The sequence below is a fragment of the Schistosoma mansoni genome, chromosome 6 (genome assembly GCF_000237925.1).
Source record: "Schistosoma mansoni strain Puerto Rico chromosome 6, complete genome".
NCBI lineage: Eukaryota > Metazoa > Platyhelminthes > Trematoda > Strigeidida > Schistosomatidae > Schistosoma > Schistosoma mansoni.
This window is the reverse complement of record NC_031500.1, coordinates 16,432,516-16,444,833: the sequence shown is the minus strand read 5'-3', so window position 1 is coordinate 16,444,833 and position 12,318 is coordinate 16,432,516. Positions and strand designations below refer to the sequence as shown.

Genomic DNA, 12,318 nt, shown 5'->3' with positions numbered 1-12,318 from the left:
AGTTGCCATACCTAGATCACTAACATATATGACCTGTGTTGGGTGATTGGAGACCTTCTCTAGTCAAATGGGGATGGTTTGACCAACCAGCTAACGTCGAGGTCAAACCTTGACGTTAGTACCTAGCCTGGATTACCCTTTCAACGTATCCAGGTACTAAGACTGCTTTGATGACCGTACAGCACAAACGACTATGTAGATCACAACGTAGGTGTTCAAGTTTCACTCAGAAAAAAGTGATTTTTCGAAACTTTTGAACGGATGGTCGGATCGTTGTGATTCTTGTTTTATTTTGTGCAGCACTGCATGCTCTATCGAACGAAACAAGTTTCACTCAGAAAAAAGTGATTTTTCGAAACTTTTGAACGGATGGTCGGATCGTTGTGATTCTTGTTTTATTTTGTGCAGCACTGCATGCTCTATCGAACGAAACAAGTTTCACTCAGAAAAAAGTGATTTTTCGAAACTTTTGAACGGATGGTCGGATCGTTGTGATTCTTGTTTTATTTTGTGCAGCACTGCATGCTCTATCGAACGAAACAAGTTTCACTCAGAAAAAAGTGATTTTTCGAAACTTTTGAACGGATGGTCGGATCGTTGTGATTCTTGTTTTATTTTGTGCAGCACTGCATGCTCTATCGAACGAAACAAGTTTCACTCAGAAAAAGTGATTTTTCGAAACTTTTGAACGGATGGTCGGATCGTTGTGATTCTTGTTTTATTTTGTGCAGCACTGCATGCTCTATCGAACGAAACAAGTTTCACTCAGAAAAAAGTGATTTTTCGAAACTTTTGAACGGATGGTCGGATCGTTGTGATTCTTGTTTTATTTTGTGCAGCACTGCATGCTCTATCGAACGAAACAAGTTTCACTCAGAAAAAAGTGATTTTTCGAAACTTTTGAACGGATGGTCGGATCGTTGTGATTCTTGTTTTATATATATGATTTGAACATAAAGTGATCCAACCGTGCGTGAATACGTTTCTGTTAAGAACATTATCATATTTCTTAGAAGAATACAATTATGACGATGAACAATAAAAAAATCACTTACGACGTAAGTGTATGACATACTGCTTGATTTCCAAATCCTTGATGAATGAATCTCAGGCAGTACAAGATTTAATTCATAAGCATTAGAGTAGAACACTTCTGTATACGAAAATGCTCAAAACAATCAGTATGAATTCGATTGGCTTTAATATTTTATGATCTTTTTATATAATCAGATCGTGTACATAATAGAAGGATTATTTTCAAGGATCTAAAAACTGTTAGTTTAGTTATGGGAATCATAACTATATGACCCCGGAACCGTGAAAACCCGAAATCGTTCACATAAGATCTTTTCTTCACTTTTAAACGATGTATTTTCCAATCTTTTTTGATTCCTTTGATATCGTTGTTAAAAGGGTGTGTACTAGATTTAGAGAGATTCATTGCTAACTTCCCTTCAGTTTATAGGAATATAATGCTGACAGAGAGAGTTATTGTTCTTAGGAAACACCATACTTCAGTGGTGTGTGCTACTGATATCGACATAAGTAGTTCATAACGCTAGTCGGAAAAAGAATGTCTGGCAGCAGAAGGTCGAGAAGATCGAGGAGGAACTAATGGGAACAGAAAGTAATTGGTATGGAAATGTAGTAACATTGAAGTATGAAACGATTGAGTGAACAGTCAAGTTTTGAAACAATTGATTGACATTTTGCAAATGAAGTATTTACTGTATGGTTGTCAGATTTAACTAAGACATTCTGTTATGTTGTGTCCGAATATATTCGATTGTCCACACTTGTGTTCTCGTTTACTACACTTCTTCCAAGTCCCTGTGCAGCCATCAATTGAACTAAGTTCTTCGATTTCAGATTTTCTAGTTTTGATCTTATGGAACACCAGTTAACATGTTTTTATAGTCTAATTGTTACAGCTTGGTCAAATCATAACGATAAGTAATCTTCACAATCACTTTAAAGTAGCAGTTACATTCTTAAAATGTTCATATAATTCAAATTAATTATACACATAACCGTTAGTCTGTGGTGGTCTATATTCGATATTATCCCTAAACTTCGTATATTGTTCGTCCTGATGACCGTTACTCGATAACGTTCTAACGGTGTATAAATCGGAAGACGAATACGAAGGATTGATTGCGTTTATTATTGGACCACACACAGATATACAAAATTACAGGCACGTTACGCAAGCATGAAAGAGTAGTGCCGTAATGCAAGCGAGTGAGCGCGCGAGTCGAATGAGCGAGCGAGAGATCGATTGATCGAGTTAGCTAGTAGGCGAGTACAGTGAATAAGCAAGCCAATGAACAGAATTAAGATGTACATATACATACAAATGGAAATGCATGAATCATCGAGCTTGCAACTAGAGAGGATCGAAATAACAATTTCTTCTTACCAATTACAGCATACTGTAAAATAAAATTAGTTAATATATACCGTTGATATGAACAATTTGTTTTAAATGAAGGCTAAAATCCCAAATGGATCTAATTTCTTAAAGATTCACTGATCTGGAACTGATTTCATTTTTCTTTTTAGAACCCAAAATGATTATTTGTAAATTTAAAAATATATAATTATTGCTTAGGATAATGAGTTAATCAATGTTATACCACCATTTAAAACTGAAAGCACTGGATGGTTGTTTCATCCTAGTATGGGACTCCTCAACGGTACGCATCCACAATCCCACACATGGGAATCGAACCAAAGACATTCGGTCTCATGTGCGAACGCTTAACCTATAGACTACTTAGTCAGGATTCAACGGTGTCAGTGTCAAACTTCAACCAATCCATGAAATTGCGCAACCATACTAGAACGAAATAGCCGTCGAGTTCTCAATGTTGGCCTGGCATTGATCGGTTCATAATCTCAATCAATATTCCAATAATCTCTACAACTCCGTACTGAAAATATATAGTTGTTGAGTCCGAGACAGAGAATGTATGTATATAGCGAAAGAGAGAGAAGTTATAAAAGTATCAAATACATTTTAATGAACATTATTATTAACATTATAATTTTGTTTCATTTTTATTCAGGACTTGCTGGTTTAGATCCAAAATCAAGCGGGAAAATTGGCTCCTACGCATTGATTTATTATGTAGTAACTACAATGCTTGCAGTTATACTTGGTATCGGTCTAGTTTTATGCATACATCCAGGTGATACATCAATTAAAGATGAGATAGGCGAAGGAACAATAGAGGAACGTAGACCTGAAACATTGGATTCTTTACTAGATTTATTAAGGTTAGTGTTTGAATATGGAAATATGATGATTTTGTGTTGTTATTGATGATTTTAAACTGATGAGTATTTTACAGCTTTGGTTAATAGAAACAGAAAGGTATAAGGGCTCTGGCGCGAGGCTGGTAGGTCTTGGGTTCGAATATCACTCGCGAGGTGGGATCGTGGATGCGCACTGCTGAGGAGTCCCATAATAAAACGAAACGGCCGTCCAGTGCTTCCAGGTTTTCGATGGTGGTCTAGCTTCAATTGACTAATGATTTCAACTCTTAAATTACTGAAATCTCCACAAAACCCCTTCTTTTTATAAAGGTATAAATCTTGTTTAAGTCATAGTGATTATATTCTCCTGCTTCATCTAGACTTACGGCAGTAGACTTCATCATGGTGTAATGAACAGAGTGCTAGTTGTTGATGACTCAGTGAAAACGTTACTATTCAGTAGGTTTGCCAACGTTTTCATGTAAACTCATTAATTCATGTTAATAATAATAATAATAATAATAAGCCTTTAATCAATACATTAAGGGTCCTTCTACGGGAAACTAAACGCTGATCTACATCATTTAGTATAGTGTCAGACAATAGCTCGTAATCTCACGACTCAGTGGCCGAGTGGATAACGCGATGGCGTTTGAAGCGAAAGTTACTGGGTTCGAGTTCCAGAGTGAACACCAAATCTGAGATGCAGGCACATCCAACTGACGAGTCCCAAATAGGACGAAACGCGCATCCTGGATTTCACTGCTAACCACTATCCATCTTTGCTTAGAATGCTTGTGTATTGTAAGATAGACTTTTGATTTCTTCAACAATATTTTTAACAGATGGAACTTATAATGAATGCAAAGCAGTCGATAAGTAACTTCAGGGACAAGTTTTGTGGTAAATAGAACCCATCATTAAGGCGAATCTACAATCTTGAAGTAAATAATGCTCCCAAGAGATTTGAATCCTCGTCATCCAGTTTCACAATGTGAAAATTTTCCAATTATCTATTCGGCCGGCAGTTATTAAGTTGAATCGATTGTATCAGTTAGGTTACATAATATACCGTTATTGAGTCTGATACATGATCTTTGCTATGAATCGAATAACAAGATGGTAACGGCCTGAGTTGTAAATTTGGTTAACGTGAGTTGAAATCTCACAAGAAGCTTTTGTTAACACAAAACTATAGGTAGGTCTTAATGTAGAGTCTCAGTTAGCATAAAACCTAAGTTGAGTGTCCAGTTTCGACTGCTGCTAACCATACTAGATCAGAATGTAGAACAAGCAGTGTCAAACCACTGGGACTATTAGCTATATAACTAAAAAATGTGACAACAGTTATTACTTAATGTTTAAACCATAATAAGCATTCCATTATCTTTGACAAAATGGTGGTCTAACACTGATCGGTTCATGATCTCAATGAAACTAAACAACCTCTACAATCCTATACTGATAATTATCATGTGCACACCAGTGACTAGATTCTAGTGGTAATTTTCGGAGTTCTATTGAGACATCACGACCAGTGAAGCTAATCTGTTTTGGATATGAGGTAGTCGCCCACCTAAGACAATTGAAGATGGTCGAGCAATATCGCGGATTTGTTAAAATCAGACACAAACGCTGCTGGATACCGATTCAATGGTCCCGAGGTTAGGCTTTCGCGAGGGAGAGCAGGATTCCTAGGTTCGATCCCCACGTGTGGAATTGTGGCTGAGCACTGCTGAAGTGTCTCATACTGGGTTGGAATGATCATCTAGGGCTTTTAGGTTGTCAATAGTGATGTAACTCATATAATTTTGTGAATTAAATAATGGAAATTGTTGTATGATTAATTCAGTAATCTACTGAAAAAAATTACGATATATAACTATTAAAGAATTAACCTTCATGGAAGTTTACGAAGAATTATGATTGATGAAGATCAGCCATATCTAAAGTGACATATATCATTGATATAGGTTGTTTGTTGAATGAGTCCTGCTGTGAATCAACTACATTTGTGTTCAGTTGAATTATGTAATTCATTGATTATGACTGTGAATACGGACTATTCATTGATACCAATGTAGACTTAAACCTATTGATTTTCACTCATTATTTAGCTAAAAAGGATTTTGTAAAGAAAGTTATGTTTATTTCTAACAAAAAAAAGTTGAGTTATACTTTGATTTAAAATTTTTTGGTACTTTAATGTGTATCATCGTTGTATTTGTTGACGATTGTTACATAACCGGGTCTGTTGTGAGATAGTAACTCACTGAACACAATGGTGGAGGGCGGATCAATTACGTGGATTGGTTGAAGTTAGACATTAACAGCATTGGATGCCAATTCAGTGGCCTACAGGTTTAGCACTCACGAACGAGACTGATAGGTCGTGGGTTGGAATATCACGAGGCATGATGTTGGATTTGTACTGTTGAGTAGTCCCACAATAGGACTAAACCGCCTCCCAATGCTTCCAGGTTTTCCATGATGTTGCTCTGGTTGTTAGAAGGTGCATTGGCTTCGTGACTTCCGAAATTCGGCTATCATCATGAGGCGTCATAATTATTCCTTCATATCCCAGGGCAGAGTTTAAATGGTTTGAATAAATTTTTCTGGTTAGCCTTTTTTTAGCCAGTTAGCTTTTCTACGGGATGGGGTCGCTAACCCCATGCACAACTCTCCTCCTTTACCCGAGTTTGGGACCGGCAGTAACTCTAGAAGAGCTACAGACGGATTTGATCGTTATAACAGTCACTTTTTAAAAAAAATTAAAAATTCAACCCTGAAATTCTATAGTCCGAGTTAATGTTTTTCAGCATGTAATTATTAATTTTGTTTACATTTAAGATGCAACTTGAAAAAAACATGGTGGTTGTTACTATATAAGAAGTTTTTGAGTTGGTAGAAAAATTGGTTGTTTATCTGATTCCCTTAATTAATTGATTTTCTTAATTAAGTATACCGTAGGGGGTGGGCGCTATGTTAAGCTTACATGATTGTTTTAGTTTTTGGACAGAACAATTTATTCACACCGATTCTCCTACATTCACATATAGATCATGTACAAATGCTATTTTCTGTTTTATGGTATGATGTGATCTGTTTGACTGATGTATATGAGTCCAGTATGTTTGAAACATATGATTCATATCACGGAGGCTGAGATTAGTGTTTCTGAACTTAACCGACAGAGCTAGGCAAGAAAAAGGACCAATAAGGACTTTAGACTGCACGTACGGGTATATGCGTCATTGGTCAGGTCAATAAGTTACTCTTCTCTAAGTGACGGTATCAGTACGTTATATATTGATAAGGCGTACATTCAAAAATACTAATTTCATTTATATGCTTCCTTTTTTATTTAACTTGAAGTGAGGTAGAACAACTGCTTTTAGCAGAATAACATGATTATTATTATCAGAAGGGGTTTTTGCGGAGATTTAGTATTTTCATAGTTGAGAGCGTGAGTCGATTGAAGCTAGACCACCATGGGGAACCTGGAAGCCCTGGTCGAACGTTTCATCCTATTGTGGGACTCCTCGTGGATTGGTTGGAGTTTGACATAAACACCATCAGATGCCGGCTCAGTGGTCTAGAGGTTAAGCGCTCGCGCGCGAGACTGATAGGTCCTGAGTTCGAAACTCCTGAGGCGGGATCATGGATGCGCATTGTTGAGGAGTCCCACAATAGGACGAGACGGCCGTCTAGTGCTTCCAGGTTTCCCGTAGTGGTCTAGGTTCAATTGACTCATGATGTGAACTATATAAATGAAATTTGTCAAAAGGAAAATTTTCCTTGCTAAATTCCCCTCTTTTTTTCTTCAGTAACACAATGGGTTTATCTTGTTGGATCTAAATTAAAAATAAGACCATACCCTCAAAAATTGATACGATAATGTAATTAAAAGAAAAGGGTTAGATAACCAGATGTAATAAAGTTAGAATTGAATGACTAGGCCAAAGAAAAAATGATAACTAATTTCGATTAGAAATAAAAATCAAGGTTGATAGCTAAGTAGCTAAAAGGAAATTTACAAGATTATAAGTTGTTTGTTTGAGAGATTTCAAGTTATCTAACTAATATCCTTCATCACCGAGATTACCAACAGTCATATGGTTGGAGCTTCCGTTCCATTTCAAGTGAAAACTACAGTGAACATGTCAATAGACTTAAACGTAATCTCTTTTTTCGGCGAGACTATAATTTATGCACGACTTTCGAACGAATCTAAAGTGACCTTGAGAAATGTTAGTCAATCAGCAAACAGCCAGTATAGAGTAAAAATATATTATACAAAACCAAAAAATTAAAGTGGATACATCTCTTTTAGAGGGTCCAAAAACTTGTCAAGGTTAGAAAGAGGTTCAAAGGTCCCGAAATCGTAATGCATAAGGTAGAGGAACTCATCCATATGGCTCCATAATAGTTAGTCTCTGGAGCCATGATAAGGTCATAAAAACCCTCTAAGCCTCGACCACATAGCTTCATTATTGTTTGTGTGAACTTCGGTTGTGTAAGTTTATCACTTTTATTATGGATATGTCCCTACAATACTCATACTACTGAACAGCCAAAGCTTCAGTAACATCTGCGAATATTGCAGCCAATGTTACTAATGCTTTTATTATACAGTTGGCGGCAATTATTATAATATGCCTTAGTCTCAATCTGGATCGAGCGATAAAGGCTTCTATTCTAGCAAACGTCTTCCTTCAAGATATATTACATCGAAGGACAACATCACGGTAGTCTGCACAAGGTCTGCAAGTCATTAATTACTCATAATAACAAATACAGAAACTTCATAGTAGTTTAACTTGTTGTAGACGCTTAATTGTCAAGTCTTCTCTAAAATTCTCTGTGAACCGATTGTACATGAGCATCAGGTACTGAAATTGGCGCCGTGACCTTGAAATTCCTCAAACGCTTCTTATTGGCTCGTCCATAAATTATAGTCTCGCCCTTCTTTCTTTTCTATCAGTATACTTTCAACACACCTTATAATATCTCTAATTACACCGTTCAATTAAAGTTAGAAATAACATAATATGGTTAATATTGTTAAACAAATAGCTATTCATTCACTTAGTAATCTTTGTTACTCTAATTTATATCTATTAACCTTTGGGGTTACTTAGAGTTTTGTCCAAATATTCTTCAAACACTTTGAATAATACAAAAACAAAACACCCTAACTTCAGTAACTAATTTAATAACACTTTTGATTAAGATCCTGTTAACTTATTCAACCTTCTTAAGTACTCATGATATACATTAATTTTGAATAGTGATACAAACAACTACTTAATAAGTAGTACCTAAATCTAAATGATTGACGACTTGTATAAAGAACAAACTTAATTAATTTCAGAATGAGGATTTGTATAAAATGGTAGTAGATTTAATTGATTGAATTCATAAGTCAATTTAAACTAGATCACCTTGAACAATGTGGAAACATTGGGCAAGTGTTTCATCTTACTATGGAAATTCAATCACTACTTAAATACATTTTTTGATCTTAATTCTTTCATTTTAAGTAGTATATAAAGCAATATGACCTATTTTTAAAAAGAAAAAGAAAAACTGTCAAAATTCATTTTCTTATAACCTTAATGAATCAAAATATTCTAAAAAGAAAAAAGAAAACAGAGAAAAAAAGAAAAAAGAGAAAAGAAAAAAAATGGTTTATAATTTCATATACGGTTGAAAATTCATTTCATGATTAGAATATAAATAAACTATCAGAAGGGGAGTTTTGTGGAGATTTTAGTAAATTTAAGTTGTTGAGATCATGAGTTCATCGAAGCTAGATCACCATGGAAAACCTGGAAGCACTGGACAGGCATTTCATCCTATTGTGGGACTCGCGAGGCGAGATGTTGGGTGCGCACTGCTGAGGAGTCCCACAAGAAGATGAAACGGTCATCCAGTGCTTCCAGATTTTTCTTGATAGTGTAGCTTCAATGGATTCACGATTTCAACTATATAAATATAAATTCACTTCGTATTACTTGTTTGGATCTTCCCATCGATTTTGTTAGAACTGCATCTGGTCAGTCTCTATTCGGCATATGTGCATACTGTGCGTATTGCCTCGATATACCTTAATTCACAAGCATGGTTAGCAGAGATGGATCCAAACAAGTAATACGAAGTGAATTTAAACTTCACCCCATCGCACAAGCAAGTGGCTATCAGGACTCAGTGGCCGAGTGGATAACGCGATGGCGTTTGAAGCGAGGGTACTGGGCTCGGGTCCCAGAGTGAACATCAACTCTGAGATGCAGGTACATCCAGCTGACGAGTCCCAAATAGGACGAAACGCGCGTCCTGGATTCCACTGCTAGCCACTATCCATCTCTGCTAACTATATAAATATAATACCCATTACTTGGGTTACAATTTAATTTTTTTTATTATAGATTATTATATATAATCAAGTATAAAATGAATTTGATATTATTAACCTAATCAACATTAGTTTTCCATTTATTCTTATTCCTAACCGGTTTAATTATTTATTTACCTGTGAAATTTTTTTATTTCAATAGTGTAGATTATGAGTCAATTAAAGCTAGACCATCATGAAAAACCTAAAAGCAATGGACTGCCGTTCCATCCAATTGTGGGATTCTTCAATAGTGCGCACCCACGATCTCGCCTCATGAGATTCCAACCCACGGTGGTCTAGCTTCAATTAACTCATAATCTCAACTATTGAAATTACTATAATATCCATAAAACCCCATCTGAAATTAATCAACATATGCTCACCAGTAACTGGCTTCAAGAGGTATTTACTGGAGTTCTAGTGAGAAGCAGTGACCAGTGAAGTTCGACTAAGTCTGTTGTGAGATAGTAACTCAATGAAGACAATAGTGAACGATTGCTTAATTTCGTGAATTGGTTGAAGTTAAACATTAACAGTTGTTGAATGCCGGCTCATTGGTGTTGAGGTTAAGCGCTCACGCGCGAGACTAATAAGTTGTGGGTTGGAATCTCTTGAGGCGTGATGGTGGATGCGCAATGTTGAGGAGTTCCACAATAGAACGAAACGGCCGTCCAATATTTACAGGTTTTTCATGATGGTCTAGCTTCAATCTCCGTAAAACCCCTTCTGATATTAAAATTCCTTATGTTAAACAATAGAATTGATTTTCACATTTTTAGAAAACCGAAGAAAAAAAAATTCTTTTTCCCCTTTCTTTTTGTTTATTGAACTGTATCCGAAATTAGAAAATAAAACAAAAAAAAAACAGACAAACAAACAAACATCACTTTTTCTTTCATTTTATGAATGATCTGATTATAGTGTATCTTGTTTCTAAGTGAGAAAGTCCATGTCTATGTCAAGGTCATGTGTGTTATCCTCTGATTCGATAGATTTTAATGAATATTTCTCACCAAAGGATTAGATTACAATAAAGAATAGGTGAATGACCTATTCATGATTAGTTAAATTAAATAAAAAAATTTTAATTTCTGCTAATTTCCGGTCTTATGAATTCAGTAATTTCTTCTTTGTTTTATGATTTCATAAGAAGTAAGAGATATTTGGACTTTTAATAGTTGAATTCATGAGTCGATTGAAGCTAGATCATCATGGAAAACCTGGAAGCATTGGACGGATGTTTTGTCCTAATATTGAGAATCTTCAACAGTGTGCATCCACGATTCCGCGTGAAGAATTCAAACTCAGGACATTCGGTCTCACGCTAGGACGTTTAACCTCTAAAACGTTATCCATTCCAGACAATGGATGAAGGTTTGTGCAAGATCATGGATCAATTTGAGGTTAGACAATAATACCATTGGATGCTGACTCAATGATCTACAGGTTAATCGTTCGTGGGCGAGACCAAACGTCCTGTCTTCGAGTTTTGTGTGCAGGATCGTAAATATGCACTGATGAGGAGTCCCATACTAGAACAGAATGACCATCCTGTGGTTCCAAGTATTCAATGATGGTCTAAAATGTATCCAGTCAAAATTGTGTATAACTCTAATTCATCACTCTTTGCATATTGGCCTCATTATCAATCGACCTCTAGGTCGATTCTTATATTGAGTGCTACAAATAGTGATTTCATACATGTAATCTGATCATCGTAAGTAATATCTTCAACCAGAATATTTTGGTAATTTCAATAAATTTACGTTAGACAGAATTCTTTTTGAATAACTCAGAAAAATTCAAGCTTAAGTTACAGGAAATGTTTATTGTTCAGATTCAAAATTTAGTAAAACCTTATTACGGACATAAACATGTCAACCTGATTTCTATATAAAGGTTAGAAGAGATTCTTTGAGTATAGTTGCTTTGCTTGAATTAGCTTGTTTACTTACGAAGCCTATAGTTTCTTTCTACACAAAATTATCAGTTCAAACTTCAACTAGAAGTCATTCGTTCAAATCTAACTGGACATAATGTGTTGTAACCAAAAAATATTATGGAGCTCTCATTAAAACACTGTTATTAAAAAGGGAACATATAAACCTACACATAGTAGCTCGAATATTCAAACTAAATAAAGGACGTTCCGTCCTGCCGTGGGACTCTTCAGCAGTGCGTATCCATGATCCCACCTCGCGAGATTCCAACCCACGATCTATCAGTTGCGTGCGCGATCGCTTAACCTCTACACCACAGTGCGGGCAACCAATGGTGTTAATGTTTAACTTTAACCAATTCAGGAAATTGAGCAACCATTCACCATTGTCTTCATTGAGTTACTATCTCACAACAGACCTGGTTAAACTCCACTTGTCACTGCTTCTCACTAGAACTCCAGTAAATACCTCTTGAAACCAGTTACTGCTGCGTATATGTTGATTAATATCAGAATGGGTTTTGTGGATATAGGTGCGCACTGTTGAGGAGTCCCACAATAGGAAGAAACGGTTGTCCAGTGCTTCCAGGTTTATCATGGTCGTGTTGCTTCAATTGACTCATGATCTCAACTATTGAAAATTCAAAATGTATTGTTTCGAATATATTTTGAAAATGTATTCAAAACGAATTTTCGGTTAGATTATAATTTATTGACGACCTTT

At 35.8% G+C, this 12,318-nt stretch overlaps 1 protein-coding gene across 1 annotated transcript in view; it reads left to right on the top strand.

Annotated features, from left to right (window-relative positions):
• Nucleotides 1-12,318, top strand: part of Smp_016600 — a 60,217-nt gene that overhangs the window by 23,156 nt on the left and 24,743 nt on the right. Inside the window, exon 3 of the mRNA XM_018798418.1 lies at nucleotides 3,069-3,279. Coding sequence (XP_018653362.1) covers nucleotides 3,069-3,279 — 211 coding nt within the window. The remainder of the gene's footprint in view (nucleotides 1-3,068; nucleotides 3,280-12,318) is intronic.